The 17,602-nt window shown below is 36.6% G+C and overlaps 2 protein-coding genes across 3 annotated transcripts in view; both read right to left on the reverse strand.

The window, feature by feature from the left end:
* Positions 1-8,853, reverse strand: part of upf3a (UPF3A regulator of nonsense mediated mRNA decay) — a 31,974-nt gene extending 23,121 nt beyond the window's left edge. For both annotated transcript variants that reach the window (XM_039744782.1, XM_039744781.1), the window contains exon 1: positions 8,691-8,853. In XM_039744782.1, coding sequence (XP_039600716.1) covers positions 8,691-8,831 — 141 coding nt within the window. In that variant the 5' untranslated portion in view covers positions 8,832-8,853. The remainder of the gene's footprint in view (positions 1-8,690) is intronic.
* Positions 8,854-15,243: 6,390 nt separating this feature from the next.
* LOC120524246 (putative defense protein 3) overlaps positions 15,244-17,602 on the reverse strand; it is a 44,746-nt gene continuing 42,387 nt past the window's right edge. Inside the window, exons 4-5 of the mRNA XM_039746102.1 lie at positions 16,222-16,286; positions 15,244-15,856 (exon numbers count right to left, since the gene is read on the reverse strand). Of these exons, the coding sequence (XP_039602036.1) occupies positions 15,735-15,856; positions 16,222-16,286 (187 nt within the window). The 3' untranslated portion in view covers positions 15,244-15,734. The remainder of the gene's footprint in view (positions 15,857-16,221; positions 16,287-17,602) is intronic.

A 17,602-nucleotide genomic window follows, 5' to 3' on the forward strand; every position in this document is an offset into this window, starting at 1 on the left:
GCAGGTAAGAACTGGATTTTGTGTTCAATAAAGTCAGCCTGCATAAAAACATTAAGCATGTTGAAGAAGCCTTTAAGTGACAGAGATAGTAATTTATTAAGTCATATAATGAAAACAAATCATAGTGGTAACTTACATTTCACCATGCTACTTGTGGTGCATGGTGTGTGTGACGAAGTGCCCCCTGGAATGCCAGCAACCACTGGTCGCCCTTTATTAAGGGACAGAGCCAGCTCCTCAGATGGGGTGAGGGGAGGTGGTGGTGGGCCCCGCCAGTTAGACGGGCTTCAGCTTGCTTTCTATTAGCTACATGACAGACAGAATATACTAAATCGTGTTTAATCAATAGTTCAGTGATCGTGTAATCAACTATTACCTTTTTGCAGTATGTTTTTATGTTTCATTTTGACTTGGCTCAAAGTTCTTCTGCATCCAGACGGATTACACCTTATTAAATAAAAAACCATATATTCCTAGTCAATACACATTGTTATTTTAACCTAAAGAAATGAATGGCAGGAAAAGTGAATGCATTCAAAGTGATTTAACGGTGAAAAGGGTGCGGAAGGGGTGTTTCATTATTTTACAGTATAATAAAAGGGAGGCGATGTCAATTTTGCAATTTAATACACTCACGCATTTACTCTGTCCGTTATTTTTTGCCAAGCCAACTCTCTTTCTTTAGCCGATGCAGCCGTATTACTTTTTTTCATTATGATAGGCTTGAATTCTTCAAACGCCTGCATTAACACCTCCAACTCCACCTCTGTGAAATATGCCGCTCGCTTTTTTTCTCCTTGATCTTCCGTTTTGACTCGTGAAATCGGCGATCCATTGAAAACGTCTTTATGTATGCACGGTGCACGCGCATTAACTCTGGGTAACCAGTAGGAGGTTGATTGAACTTACTCTTCTCAGGTGTTTTGGAACCGACATACTCATGGTATGCGGGTTTGGGGTAAATCAACCCAGAGGTTATGATTTACCAAATGGTAAGTTAACCAAGCTTTCTGGAATACCCCCCAGCTCACCTATGCCCGTTACACAATACTGTATATGAAAATAAAGAAAAGTGAAGGTCTCGGTAAGGCTGATCTCTCAGGTCACCAAAATATTTTGACGAACAGAAAATCAACAGTTTTGGAAATGTCTGCTGTGGCAGAATGAGAGCAGCAACAGACCACAAAACTAAATAACGGGCTTAACTAATTAACAACAAAAAAAAGCTTCTCATTAATAGATTGGTTGGAGTGAAATTGGTTGGAATTTGAAATCCCAGTTTAGCTGCTCATCTGTTGGCTCGTTTCACATCTTATTTCTGTTTGGCTGACATTTCATGAAGAAACAAATCAATTCAGAGGACTGAATCCTTAAAAACAGGGCTATTAAAATGAAGGGAAAAGGAGTTAATTAGCAGTGAAAACTGGTCAATAATTAGGAAAAGGGTCAAATTGAAAACCTGCAGCCACTGCGGCCCTCCAGGTCTGGAGTTTGACACCCCTGGGCTAGAGGTTTAGAGAGACTGAGTAGCTCAAAGTTACAAAACTACAACGTTTGGTAGCTTAGGGTGGTATCAATGAAGGGCTGCCATTTACTACAAAAAATTTTAAGACAGCAAGTGAGCAGTGTGGTGTACATTATGTTATGTTAAGTGAAAATTTATGGTGATGCAGAGGCTGATTTTGCATCTCTTACAAGCATATTCCCACTGGTAGGTTCTCGCTTTTGCAGTTTGTCTTTTCTCCAATCTTGCTCCATTCTATCTTTGTTATTTGTACTGAAACAGTTACTTCACAATCCCTACATACCACTACCAACTGATCATGCAATCACAATGGTGAGTCTTATTTTCTGACTTATTTTTGGAGATTTATTTCTCTATTGCTGCACTCATAAATGTTACCAAAAAAACAAACTGCTGAACAACTATGGGGTTGTTTTGTTATGTTACCATATCTTTGGATGTTCAGGTTGGTTTTTGTTTTTGTGTTACTGTACTTGAAGATGCTTTTGCTTTTAAGTAAAGTGCCAGCCCGGCAAAATGGCAAATCTGTTAAAGAGCAGGGGGGCCTGTCCATGTATGGGTCCAAGCTTCTAGAAAAGTTAAAGTATAAGTTAAGTATTTGTCAAGTTTAAATTATTTCTTCACAAACAGGGTATATATACATGTGCCATGAGAAATCATGTTCTAAAATGTTTCTATTGCTTTTAAAAAATACATACTTGGTCCTGGCATATTATAATGTAATGTAGGCCCTGTCTGGGCCTACTGTATATACATTGGTTCAGTTGACTGGCTGCTAGATAGGTTGGCTTACCCACTTGTTTGTTTTAAAGTTCTCAGTGTACACTTCTTTTTCCTCTTCCACCTCATCATATAGTCACCTTAACCCTGTCCTCTTTTCCTCCTGTTAGTCATGCACTTGCCACACAATGTCCTGGAGCAGCTCTGTAACTGCAACATGAACACCAGGCTGAAGGCAGTTCCGTACCCTGCAACCCTGAACCTTTCATTGACCTTATAAATCCAGGTCTCCCCCAAGCGGCCTCCCTACCACCTGAAAGAAAGCACCATCTCTCCAAGGACCAACTGCCCTGCAGCATCTTAATGGATCATGACATGTTTCTACCAAGGTCACACTTCTCTTTTGATGGTATGCTGCATATACAATATATTGCTCCAAGTGATGTGCTTGTTCCTTTGCACACCTGAGTGACCATTACAGTGAACTCACAGTTGTCAAGAAGCTACAATACCCAATCCAAAAACATAAATCATTTTACCATATTAGGTTTCCAGATTTAAAAAGATATGAATAGTGACCATTCCTGTTATTTCAGAACCTTAGGAGTCTGGGTTAGATCAACAGCTAAGTCATTGAATGGAATTTCTATATTTTTCATGAGAATTGTGTGACTTTTTATCCAGTTTCCCAAAATTTCTCAAAGATGTGTGTGTTAAGATTAACTTGTGATGTTAAATTATCCTGATGTAAGCCAGTGTGGGCTTCTGGCATCCTATTCATGGTAGGTGCCCCTTTTTTTTTGATGATTAGCCATAGTCTTCTAATAAGAAAATCACATTCAGAAAAATGGATGGAAGAATATAAGGAAGGTATGACTTAAGTTTACTTCTATAATAAGTTATGTAATACTCATGTTTAGGAACTCTGGTTCACATGAATGAAGGCAATGTATAAGATTAGAACTGGTATGAAGTATGCTTTCACAACAACAATGATTGTGAGACAGGATCTCAACAAAAATATGATTGGATTTCAGTACTCAAACAGATTTACTTAACAACAGGTCATGTGCTTTCATCATTGTTTGTTGTAGCAGCATCCTGTAGGTCCCGTATGAAATATATACAGTACAGTATATTATTCAACTATGAACTGGAAAGGAAAATTGCCAGGGAAGCACTGGTGATGCTTGAAACCTTAATAAGTAGTAATCTTAGTGATAGCAATGAAATAAGTGAAACAAGGATATAGGGATCATCATCATCATCACTAACCTTTAATTGCCTTTTATAACATGCAAGAGGAATAGTAACTTTATTGTAACCTCCAGTCATTGGGCAAAATAGTACAGTATATAATCAAGACACAGAAATAGTTTGATTCTATTTCAAAAGGATACTAATTAAAAATGGCAACTGCTTAAGTAGGAGGGGAAATCCTATTCTTTTTAGTGGTGCAACCAGTAGTATTTACTTGATTATTTGCTTATGTACAGTACTTTTGCTCTAAGCTTGAACCCCTTTTGTTTGAAGTTTACATCGTATTCCCATGTCCCGGCTTGATTCCATTGAGAACTCTGTTTTTTCTTTTTTTTTTTACAAAATCATCAGACAAATCAAAATGATGAGAGTTTAAAGTGAAATTAATACTGATGCTGGCAATCTACATGTAGCACTATGAAGGAAAAAGAAATTGTGCTATTTATGCTTGTGATATTATATTTAAATTCAATAAATAGCCTTTCTGCCCCCATTTTTGATTTTTATGAAACTTGGTATATTAATCATATTTACCTTTCAGAGCCCAAACACGTTTTTAATTAAAAAATAAAAATCCCCTTGAAATATCAGCACTTTTCTTCACCCCAAAAGTGTTGGGGTTTGTTAGAAGAAGAGAAAGAAAGAAAAAGTGCAGTTTTCAAGCCTCAGAAAAGGCATATGAAGTGGGGTGCAATTTTGTCACTTATTTGGAAAGAAAGTATTGTGCACCTGCTTTCAAAAAAATATTTTTTAAAGGGATTTAAGGAGCTACAAAGCTCTGAACTTACAAAAAAATCACTGCAACTGTACCCTATTCTCTCTCTCTCCCTATGTATCCATTTTCTTCATAAAAATAGCCTAAAATAAAAAATATCCTTCTTGTTCAGGTTTCCAATGAGCTATAGCTGAGCCATGTAGGTTTAATAGATTATAACAGTTATGCTGTCTGTGGTGAAGAAAAGTGCCTATGTTGCACAGGGAAGTTTGTTTTTGTGTTTTTTTTAATAAAAATATTTCTGAGCTGTGGAAGGTATGCCACCTTTAATAAAAATCAAAAATGATGATGCAAATGCACTGACTTAAAATGGAAAGACCCACTTAAGAGCCATGGTTCACAATAGACAAAAGCCCAGTATGCCATTACTGGCTTATATTTCATTTACCACAACTGGAAAAAAGTAATCTACTACTAAGTACTATACCCTTGTATTACCCAGCAAACTTTACATAGTTTGGCATGTTCGTACAAAACTAGTTTGGACAAGGATGTCTGAAAATGGGAGGAAGAATGAGAAAATATGGGCCAATTAAAACCACAAGATTTGTTATTTCTCTGAAGATTTTTTCTTAAAGGGCCAGCTAAATGTTTCACTTTTATTATTTGCGATAACTATGTCCTTTAAGCCTCATCTGACTAATATCTCTTTTGCATGGACGTGTGCCACCAGCAACTGGATTTTCCAAGTTTGCAATGAGAATAAGTTCTTCTAAATTGAAAATTCATGCTCCTTTTCCTGTATGAGGGGAGCAACTTATCTTAGTGGAGTAGCTTAAGTACATTGGGATTTTGTAGTAGTGATAGAGATGATCATGAACTGCAGGAATTGTATAAATGCTTCTGATGAATTATGAGTCATGTTAATCTGTAAAGTTTCCGACTTAGTCTGTTTTGTCCATCCTTGCTTTATAATGGACATTAAATAGTGACTAAAAAATTTTAGTGCAATCAGAAGGGGCTAAAATGAGGTTCATGCAGTGGGATGTGGGACCAATTGTCTGTGACAGGGTGAAGAGCTCAAAAATTTAGTTGGACTCGGGAGTAGAACTGCTGCTGTTTGCAGACAGTTTGGGCATATGGTTAGGGTGCCCGTTGAATCCCTTCTACAGAGGGGTACAGGATACAGCCCACTAACGGAAGACTCATGGGCAGACATAACATACACTGGAGGGTTTTGTGAAGAAACAGATTAGGCCAAAAATCAGTATGAGCTAAGGGAGTACAAGCCGCATCATAATACTGATTGGAGCTGATGACTGAAACCAGAGCTGCTAATCAATTTACCACCAACTTTAAGATACATTTTCTTAATATATACCAGTAGAAATCCTTTGGTTTTGTTAGGGCGTAAGAAATAAATATTGACTAATACAGGGAAAACAGTAATCTGGATAAATGTGCTCTTTGATTGTCTGCAATCCTCATATGCATGCAAGTCTAAATCTTCATAAAAAAAGGGTAAATACACTCGTTGAACAAATGACTAGGAACACTATGCTAATACTGGGTAGGGCCTTCATTTGATCTCAAAACAGCCTCAGTTCTTTGTGGCATGGAATCAATAAGATGTTGGAAACATCCCTTTGAGATTTTGGTCCATGTTGACTTGATTGTATCACACAATTCATGCTGCAAATCTCCTGTTCCACCACATCCCAAAGGTGTTATGTCAAATTCAGATCCAGTAACTGAGAAGGCCACTGAAGAACACCAAACTCATTATCATGTTCATGAAACCAGTTTGAGGTGACTTTTACTTTCTAACATGGTGCATTATCATGCTAGGAGTAGCCATTAGAAGATGGGTAAGTAGAGTCCATGATCAGATGCACATGTTCAGCAATAATATTCAAAGAGGCTGTGGCATTCAAATGACGATTAATTTATATTAGTAGGCACAAAATATGTCAAGAGAACGTGCCCTACACCATTACACCACCATTAGCAGCATAGTCTGTTGACACAATGCAGGTTGGCTGCATGGATTCGTGCTGAATTCTGAAACTACTATCTGTGTGCCTCAGAAGAAATCAGAGCAGGCTACCTTTTTCCTGTCCATAGCTGTCCTGTTTTGGTGAGCCTATGCCCACTGTCACAGCTTTCTGTTCTTGGAAGAAACTAGACATGGTCTTCTGTTATGGTAGCACTTTGTGCTTCGTGGCTCATGTTGTTGTACACTCTGGGATGCTTTTCTGCTCACCACACCTGTACAGAGAGGTTATCTGTGTCTCTGTAGCCTTTCTGTCAGCTTGAGCCTGTCTGGCCATTCTTCTCTGACCTCCCTTCATAAACAAGGTGTTTTAACAAGTCAGCAGAACTGATGCTCACTGCCTGTTTTTTTTATTTTAAAACCATTCTGAGTAAACTGTTGAGACTGAAGGACATGAAAATTATCATTATTAAAGAGATCAGCAGTTACAGAAATACTCAAACCACCCTGTCTGACACCAACAATAATCATAACACAGTCAAAATCATTGAGATCAAACTTTTTTCCAGTTCTGGGGTTTGATTTGAACAGTTGCTGAAGTTCTTGACCTGTACCTGCAGGGTTTTATGCAATGCCCTTCTGCAACATGAATGGCTGATTAGATAGCTGCATGGATAAGCTGGTATACAAGATCAAAAAATGCTTGCTCAGTTAATATATATTGTCTATTTAAAAGAATATTGGAAAAAAATAATACATTTTCCTTATGCCGTAAATACATCAAACATGCAATGAAATGAAACTGCACTGAAAAAAGTATAACATTGATGTTGTTCATTCAATGTAAATGTTCTCTTTCAAGCAAGTTAAGATTAGTCATTTAGTGTTGTAGCTTGAAATAGTTGATAGAAATATCTGGTTTCAGATCTCAATCAAAGTAAAAAAATTGTTTTTAGCAAAGTAAGTTATGGTAGAGGGAATAAACATAAAAATCCTATTTCAGGAGCCGTTTGTATATTCTTCCGGTCAAACTTTCCAGCGTGCTGGCTTTCCAACTGCCAAAAAAACTGCCAAAAAACTTTCCCGAGTGGAGTGCACATGGTAATACAAGTCTGGTCATTTTCAGCAGCAGACTTTTATAATGGAGGATTTCTGGTAAGTAACCCTGTTTCTCAACTGTGAATTTTAAGTATAAGAGCTCGTAATAAACATACTTTCAAGAAAGCTGTAGAAACATTTAATCATTTTTTGTTGTATATTTAACATTTACACTGCAAAATGCTTGTGTATTTGCACTAGATTTTTAAATAAATGTAAAAAGTACAGCATTGGAATGTGTTATGTTCATAATATTTCTAATAGCATAAAAACAGGTTATGACCAATAAACCATTTTAAATTGCAACAACTTAAAACATAGATTTACTTCAGTATAAAATAAGTGAATTACACTTAATCACTCTAACTGATTTGCCTTAACTTAAACATTGTGGGTTCAATAAGATAAAAAGAATTATATTGGTTCAAATTGAAAATATTAAGTGTGAATCATTACCTTAATTATTTTAAGTTGAGTGGGGGTTATACTTTTTTCAGTGTGCTGCACATTATTTCATTTCTGCAATTGAAACAGATTTTCCTTGATTCCTGGATAAGCCAGCTGCATTACAAAATTTATGTAGCCAACTGCTTTAGTATAAATATACAAATAACTGCAAATCATAAACTGATTTTAATAATAAAATATTCAGAGCATGCATTTAATAATGAAGATGCAATCTACTATAGCAGTTCAAAAACTCTACATATACTGTACACAAACTTCTCACATTCTGCAGGGCTCATATTGTTGTACCATATTTACGCCTAATTCTTTTTGTAAAGCCAGTTGCAGTTTTAAATTTCTCAAACAAGACAAGGCCAAGTAATTCTAACAAGTACATAACACAATGCTTGGAGCTGTTATGGGACTCTGACAATCTAATTTATATACTGAGATGCTATTAATTAATTAATTTAATAATTTAAAGAAGTGTACGTTTCTCAGATGCCTTCAGTGCAAACAAGAGCAGAAGCCTTCTTATCACATTGTATTAATATTTACATTGCACCACATGGCAAAGAAATGGAGTGCCTGAGTTAATAATATGATTAATTCTGTCACCACTGACAAAATATGGTGGAACATACAATGGCAAACAGCTAGCATCATAACATACTGTAAAGCTAAATTTTAATCTTTCTTAGTTCATAGAACGCTGTGAAATGATACAGCCATTACCTTACATTGCCCAAGGAAAAGGTATTCGATTGTTATTTGGATTAGTTGCTTATGCGTCCTAAATGCGAGCATCTTTATCTTTCAAGCATAGTCATGCAAGTGCATCCGTTTACATCTGTGTACCACCGCTGTCTATGGTGCTGATTGCAATGATTCCGATTCCTTTTCCGTTTAGACGCCATACACAAGTAAGCTACCTTAGTGAAGACTTCCTTTTTCTCCTCTTTATGCTTTAGATTAGCGGCGTTGCAATTTTGATCCCTTGGCGTATCTCGGAATTGAATTTCTACAGCCCTCCTTTCCCTGCCGCAGGCGAGCAGCTCTTTCTCGGCCCTCATGTTTTCTTCTCCGTCTGTCAATCACCGCGACAATTCCTTGCGACAATAACTAATACGCGAAATATCGCGAGACGTTGTGTGATGCTTGGAGTAGATGAAATTAGGCGCTTCCGCTATTTTTGTATTTCGGAGAGAAGCTGTGGAGATTTTTGACTTGATCGTTGGAAAACTGAAAACACTGATGAAATGTCGAACGAAGAGGTCTTACTGAGTGAACGGTTTAAGCAGATTTCTTAACAAGTTGGCAACTACTTCTTTATTTATCAGGGAGAAATCCAAACCAGTAACCTATGAAATAAAAGCATGAGGTGCAATTTCGATAAGGTCAGCGCAGTGTCCATGAATGCCACAATACCTAAGCATTGGAGTAATACTTACTATCATTGAGCAAAACTTTTAGGTGACTATTTTATGGTGTTAATTGTTTTAAAACGATTCAACAATATATATTTTTTCACATGTTTATAATAACAAACCGTACTGAAGTATTATTTTAAAAGAAGTGTAAAGTGGTGTGACGCTGGAAACGGTGGGTAAGCAACAGAACACGAATTTGTATTTTTTACAGTGTGCTAATAGGTAAATATATATATATATATATATATATATATATATGTAACTCTCTGGGTTCTTTTACTAAATTAATCAATTTAATTAAAAAAAATTACATATTTTATAATATAGTTACAATTAAGCACAAATCAATAGTTATGCTACAATTGTAATACTTCTGTAAAATATAGTTTAATTTGCGTTTTATCTTTCTTCTAGCATATTTTCCATTACATCCAACGGGAGTAGTTAAATCTAACTGTAATTATACAGAGGTAAATATTTAATTATCTAATAAATGAGCCAACATATATATATATATATATATATATATATATATATATATATATATATATATTCATGGCATTCGTAGTCAGAATCACAATCTGATTGTATGGGTGGTTACCTACCAGGTAACACTTGTGGTTGGTCAGCAAGTTGGCTAACATCCGCTACGGTTCCCTCTATCAGTTGCGAACAGCAGATCATAGAATGGTTGAAATGGTTTTACTGTCAGATCATGCAAAGAGTATGCAACACATGTTTCGCCCTAATTCTGGGCTCATCAGGCGTACACACGCATTTCAACCATATATATATATATATATATATATATATATATATATATATATATATATATACATACACACACACACACATACAAATATGTAACATGGTGTGGACTTGTGTACTGTACCATATATTTCATTAGACCATTGGATCAGATTCTTAGGATTCCTTAATTTAGCTTTTCTATAAACCTTTGTGGTCCTCACATTATCAATTACCTAAATAGAATGGTTTTACAGTTTTGAGACTCGTGTTGTTTTCAATAAAATTTCATAATTCACTTTAAGAAAATGCTTGCATACATTTTTTATAAAGTATCACACTTTTTTATTTATTTTTTTTTTTGCTATTTCATAGTATAGTTCCAACAGATAATTTTATTGGCTTTGTTGCAACATGTCATCTACATCTACAGTATCAGTAACCGTAACATACATATATATAGTATGTGTTGAATAATTTTCCCAGAGCAGAGATCAATATGGAGTCACCATTTGGCCAAGGTCACTGTTCTCTTTTGTCTTTAGCACAAGTTGGTTAGTTTGGAAATAAGGAAATCAATAAAACAGGCAAAATAAAAAGCAAATATGAATAAGTGATTTGGACTGTCAAGACCATGCTAGCCTCCTATGTGGCTGACCGCCATCAGGATTAAGACAAATGACAGATGCTCTGAAGTTTGCCTTGAACACTACATTGCATGAAGGTACTGGTGAAACACCTGCTTTGACTGCATTGAGTAGATAATTAAAGGGCTCACCAGACGAGCCCATCTCCACCTCCAGACACTAAACTATGCAATAAACTGGAATAGAACAACTGAGGCAGGTAATTCATCAGAAATTGGTGGGCTTGATGTCCAGACAAAGCAAGTATTCCAATAACCTTTGCCGAGATGCTCACTTTGTTCCGGGAGACTTGGATTAGATTAGAATCCAATGTCTTTCTGATGCTGCACAGCATTTCTCAACAAGGCTAGCTCTGAAATGCACCGGAGCAGCCAGAATTATAAAACACGCAGGACCTGTTAATTTCCAAATACAGAAGTGAATAGAACCAGATTGCAAATTGGACATTTTATATGTGGCCAATGTGAAGTCAAATTTCAGCTCTACCTTGTCCAAGATTGGGACTGGGACATGATTATTGCCATTTGTGTTGGTCTGTTCATTTTTTTCTGTCCCTTTGTTGTCCTTTTACAGAATTGCGTATTGACAGCTGGTGACCCTTTGAGCTGGCACTTCCTGTTTCTGGAAAAAATATTTCCTGGTTAAAATTTCTATTTAAAGAGGCCTTTGGACTGTAGTTGGATATCCATCTTGATCACATTTTAAAAACACACTATCTTGATCTCACATGCTAAGATGGCCGCCAAGGCCAAGTGACTTCCAGAATCCACATCACCACAGTTAGGCAGAAGAGTGTTGTCTCTGGTTTTTACCTGGAAAATAATTCACATCTTGGACTAAGATTGGTGTTTTTTTCTGGTTTACTTACTTCAGGGTAGTGACATTTTTTCAGTTACTCTTTTTCAATCCACTTTACTTTGAAGCATTTTGACTGGCTTCATCATTTTCCACCCTCTTCTTAGTCATTGTTACAATATGGATTTGTGTGCTTTTGGTTTATGGTATTTCTTTCAACCTGTTGTGTGCAATGGTTATTTGGGGAAATATTTTGTGTGGTTTGTAACTAGTGTTTATTAACAGAGAGAACAAGAAAGGGCAATTTTTTAATTAATTTGTTCATTTTTCCATCACTTATCTGATACAGGGGCAACAGTCATAGCAGTCAGTCCCAAACATCCCTTTCCCAAGCCCAACTTGCCAACTCATACTGCTGGTTCTCAATGTGTTCTAGGCCATTCTGGACATATAATCCTCCCAGCGAGCTCTAGGTCTTCCCTGGGGTATCCTCCCAGTTGGTGGTGCCTATAGAACCTCCACAGGTTGGCGTCTGGGAGGCATTTGTATCAGATGACCGAACCACCTCAGATGGCTCCTTCTAATTCTGAGGGTCAGTGGCTCTACTCTGAGCCTCTTGTGGATGTCTGTGCTATTCACCCTCATCTCGTAACAATTTTTTAGTAAATTTAAATATTGTGTTGTTTTTCTTGTTAATTCACTGTATATTTTGGGACATTTTGTATTATTTATGTTTACAATATATTCACCTTTGACATTTATATTTTGTGAATTTCTGTCATTTTTTCGTAATTTGGGGAAATAAAATTGGGAGCAAAGTACAGGGGCTGGGCTATTCCAAGCTTTTTCCAGGCCTTGGGCCTGGGAGTGTAGTAGCCCTTCAAGGTATTTTGTGTCATTTGTTACATAGAGCTTAATTTGTAAACGATGAAGGGCAGAAGCTCATAATGACTACCTGGGGTGGTATGGATCCACCAGCCATCTGTGACTGATCTTACTTTTATTGTACAATTTGCCATAAATTCACTAATTAGTGCCCGTTGGATCCCATTTTCCACTTACTGCATCCTTTCTTTGTTTTCCTACAGGCTTGACCAGGAGGCTCACTGCTGTTGAAAAGAGAAAAATGTAGCCAGAGACAATTCTAATGCCCAACCTTTCCATTTGTTGGCAAAACTGCTACAAATGAAGCACATTTTGTAGGTGGTTGAAGTAGCTCTAGAGAAGCTGTTGAGCATGTCCAAGGACATGGCAGGATCCAGTTGTGGCTTCTACCAGCTTGTGAGGTATTTTTCCATAGGTGTCACCAAGGTGAAGCCATAGCATTGCTACATCACCTTAGTCTGTCTTTGCATCCTTGATGTCCTTTGAGATGACACAAATGCAATCTACAGTATGCATGGTAAACAACCCTGAATTCTGTCTTTTCACATTAAGGCTTTTGATATAATTATTTTTCAACAATAAGGTATTCAGTTTCTTTGCCAGAATTCAAAAGAAGATTCCCCCTTCCACATTTAGAAAAATGTCTTTACATTTGTGGAATTATACTAACTGTAATCATATGTACATGTCATTGTTTATATTTGTGGAAATATGACAGTATCAATACATACATTTCATTATGATTGATAGGATTGTATTATTTATTTAATAGTAACTGGGGGGCTTCGCCACCCCTGTGTTTGGTTAATCGGATATACAATTTTAATTTTTTTTGTTTCAATCTCATTATTTGCACTTTTACGTTAAAGCTTCATTAAAAACAATATTTTTTGGAGACACATTGTGACAACGCAGTGTATAACTGCCCGTGAGTGAATATTGTTTCTGTATCTCTAATAAATAATCCAACTTTTTCTAATGTTTGTCCCTGTGATGTATTGATTATCATAGCAAAAGCTATTCTCACAGTAAACTGTAAACATTTTAATATGAATGGCATATCACGATCTCCTTTGGTGTGTAATGTTATTCGTGGAATATATACATTACCTTTCTAAAATTTGCATAGCTTCTCCGTGATCATAAATATACACCTGACCGAATTGTGTATTCTTTGAAATTCAACTTGTCGTTGCTTTAACTGTTCCGGAACCACAGATTCTCATAGCATATGGTCTATTATTGTGTAAATCCACGTTTTGTGCATTGAATGATGCAAATGTGAAAAGACTTTGTTGTTTACTCTTTGCCTTTTATTTCTGACCTCGATTTGTCCTGCTCTTTTTTCAATTACACCTGGTTCTGATGATTAATCACCATTTGTTTTGTGGAAATGCAATCTTTTCTATCTTTTCTTTGATACTGTAGCGACTGGCATGATAAAGTATCACAAAAGTTTTACTTAAACAATCGCTGGCTTTGTAACCCCTAACACAACTTTCTAGCACCCTCTCTAACCCCTCATCCCCCGTGTCTCACCCCCCCTTACCGCATCAATCAGTACCCCGCTATCTGTCTTCTGTTCTGTACTCTGCCCTCCCTCAATCAGACTGAGCAGTCACTTAAAACCAAAAAGGTCGCAACCTGGCTGGGACGCTGCAATACTTTCAAATTGTACTGGTTTCATAATTTATTATCTGCCTTTTTTTCTCTCTAATGCCTTTGGGTCTCTATTCTCCATATTGTCCTTATATGCTTTATATGTGTTGCGAGCATAGGATCTGTGTGAACTACGTGCTTTTACACAACTGACTCTTATATGATATCTTTTGTAAGAAGGGCATGTCTTGCAAGAATCTCATGTTCCACGCCCCATCCCCACGGCTCTGGCACAGTCTCTTGGCACCAAGTCTAATGTTTACGGTCCCCATGAGACGCTCTGTGGCAAGTCTCTTTTGTCTCGTGGGTCTTTTAAATATCTTTCGAGAACTTCTGAGAAGATCACGTATCGTTGTGCTTTTGCTTTCCAGGATTTTGTTTTTATAATAGAGAGATGATACTACAGGGAGATTCACTGGAAAGAGGCCCCGAATATTCTGTAATATCTCTTATTAGGACAAAGCAATCTGAATGAAACAATGTGCAATGTGCTGTTCAGTATATGTAGCTTTGAACAAGTCGGGATGCCCTTGCGTCGGAGCGATGAGGTAGGCACCAGATAGCCGTTGCGTCGTTTAACCTGCGTTTGCAACTTCTGGGTGCATACCTCCCATACCCCATCACTCAATCACTTGATTTCTCATCAGGATGATGGTGTACAATATTGAGCAGCATGTCTTCATGGTGTAAACCTATTGGGTCACCAATTCCTTTAAGCAATGTCAGAATTAGCTGGATGATCATGAGTTAACGGAAGGTTACTTCCAGCAAGATGGAGCAACATATCATACATCGGCAAGGAGCATGGCAGAAACTGAGTCCTTCTTTGACAACAGGGTAATTTCAATGGGGCTTTGGCCATCATGATCGCTGGATCTGACACCACCAGACCTCTTCTTTTCAGGTATGAGTTGAGGAGTATGCTCAAAGGAAATGTCTATCGGAACATGCCTTGCACTGTGGAAGATTTAAAGGAAAACATCCAACATGAATTTGCTGCTATTCCTCCCGAGACTTTTGCTGATATATTCGGGAACATGGAGCGCCGCGTTGAAATGTGTCTGGCAAGAAACGGAAACCACATCCAGCGTTGCATGTAATGCAATTGATTACACATATGTCAAGGTATATATCATATTTTTTTGGTTCAGAATGTTTCATTTTAACGGGAGTTACAATAGAATATTTGGGACCTATTTCGAATGAATCTCCCTGTATGATTATTGCTCAAACTCTAGAAACTACACAGATTGGGCACAAAGTATTTTATTTCTTTTGTTTCTTGTGAGTTCATCTCAAGTAATATTTAATTTTTTACAAGTTTTTAATCATTTTTACAGAGGTAAGATGCCAAATAAAAAAATATTGCAACATTAAAAAATAAATTGGTTAGACTAATTAAATGAAGACATCAGGGAATTAAATGATTTCATAAGAAAAAGTATATTACAATATAATTATATTGACAAGTATCATATTAATCAAATTTTTTTACAAATACATAATTTAGGCATGATAATGAGAAATGATCATGTTCTAAGTTACACAGAACAATTACTGTACTCTATACATTATTAACTGTATATATGTACTTATTTATTTATGCATTCACCAACAATCCCACATAGTGAGCAACAGAAGATGTTGCACATTTGTGGAAAAAGATTTTAAGCAATTTCAATACATGTAAATAATGGAAACTGTTACTTAAAAAATAATTTCTTATACAGTTTGTCTTCGTTTACAAACTTACATATGGAATGACATGACATTAATGCGGTAAATTAATGTTTCAAATTATGAAAGACATATTTCATATATTAAGAAGACAAGAAGTGAAAAGAAACAATGTGACAGTATAGAAAAAGGTGTAGCTTGTATGTCCCATTTTGGGTGCAGCATTATTTTTGGTTGTTGGACAGAATGAGGTGCTATCTGCAATGCAATAAGAGATAGTTGTCAAAAAAAGCACAACTTATAAGGCTTATATGGATAATTAGCTGATTACACTTTAGTCAAATGTATTTTTAATCACTATCTTCATTCCCCATAAAAATACACTTAAAGGACTATTTTTTATTTAAATAATAATAATTCTTTACATTTATATAGCGCTTTTCTCACTATTCAAAGCGCTGTCCACGCAGAGAGGACCTGGGACGCAAACCCATGATCTCCTTACTGCAAAGCAGCAGTGCCACCACTATACCATTTAGAATATAGGACGTCTATAACATAAAACAAAAAGAAGCACAATAAGACCTTAATTGTTAGACATTATATTTAAGGAAATCACCTACCTAATTGTAGATCTGCTGATTTAAGCATTGTCCAGAAAACATATTCACTTTGAACTACTGTAGCACTTAAAAAAAGAAACAATTGTATTATTATTGCATTTCATTAGAGTAACAACAATAACAGACATACTAACATTAAAATTATCCATATTTAAATTTAAAAAAAAAATGCTTCTTATCAATATATATTCAAGAATGTCAGTAGTGCAAGGTTTACAATGTCATCAACGCAACTGTATAAAGGTCAGCGTGTATAATTCCTGATTATCCAAGATTGCAGATTAAACTTTTAAAAAAGTCAACAGTTTTCCAAGCCAAACACGTCAGCAAAAATGAAAGACATAAATCAGAAATTAGTCAGGACACCGTTAAAAAGATTTGTAATTTAAGAGCACACCAATGTTTATTCTTTTGATTGCAACAATACCTTTCTTACTGTCATTATGGTACAGCCAGTTTTCCATTTTGTTTAATCTTGTTTGTTATTTCAATTAATTATTTGTCAATATTATTGGTGTTGTTTTGGTTTTCTTTTTTATGTATTGACGCATATTTTATTTATTAATTATTTATATCTGTGCTTATGTGTGATGTTTGTTTTGTCCTGTCTAGTATTTCATATTATGCTCCTTGTTGTCTTTATATTGAGTCAAAGGAGGCAGTGCCTCTCTCTGACACTACTGTTGGGGTACCACCCCCCAATATTTCAGAAATCATAACATTGCCATTTGCTCATCATGGCAGTACACTAAGAGTAGGTATAGATTTTATTGTGTGAACAGTGTGAAGATTAAGCTCAGTTACAGACAATGAGACAAACGTCCCAAACACATGTTTACTCTTCTTTTGCCTTTAACACAGCACTGTACACAATGCGCCAACAACCACAATAGCCCAGTCCTTTCCTTTCCTTTTCTCTCTCTTTCTTTTCTTTTCTGCAGCCTCCACTCCACTCCTCACGAGCTATGTCTTCTATCTCCCAACTCTGGCTCCTTGAATGGAATGAGGTGGCCTCTTTTATAGCAGAAGTGCTCCAGGTGCTCCCATATCCTCTTCTGGCAGCACTTCCAGGTGTGATGGAAGTGCTGCCGACCAAGGCTCCGGAGCTGTCCTGGCACCTCCTGTCGGTCCCGATGCCATCCAGGGGGGCTGCCCTCTCGTGTTCCAGGGGAGGTACTGCTGTTGACATGTCCTCTCCTCTGGTCCTCTCATCAGAAGGGCGTCCCAACCAGGCAAGGCCTCCGGCCGTCTACCACAACAGGTATATCATTGAGAACAGAACACTGAACTAATTATCGATCAATAGTTGCTATTCATTTATTATTACTTCAACAATGTCCAGTCTAAATGTAAATGTCCTTGGAGGCATAAACTATTAATT

Source organism: Polypterus senegalus, chromosome 2, assembly GCF_016835505.1.
Source record: "Polypterus senegalus isolate Bchr_013 chromosome 2, ASM1683550v1, whole genome shotgun sequence".
Lineage (NCBI taxonomy): Eukaryota > Metazoa > Chordata > Cladistia > Polypteriformes > Polypteridae > Polypterus > Polypterus senegalus.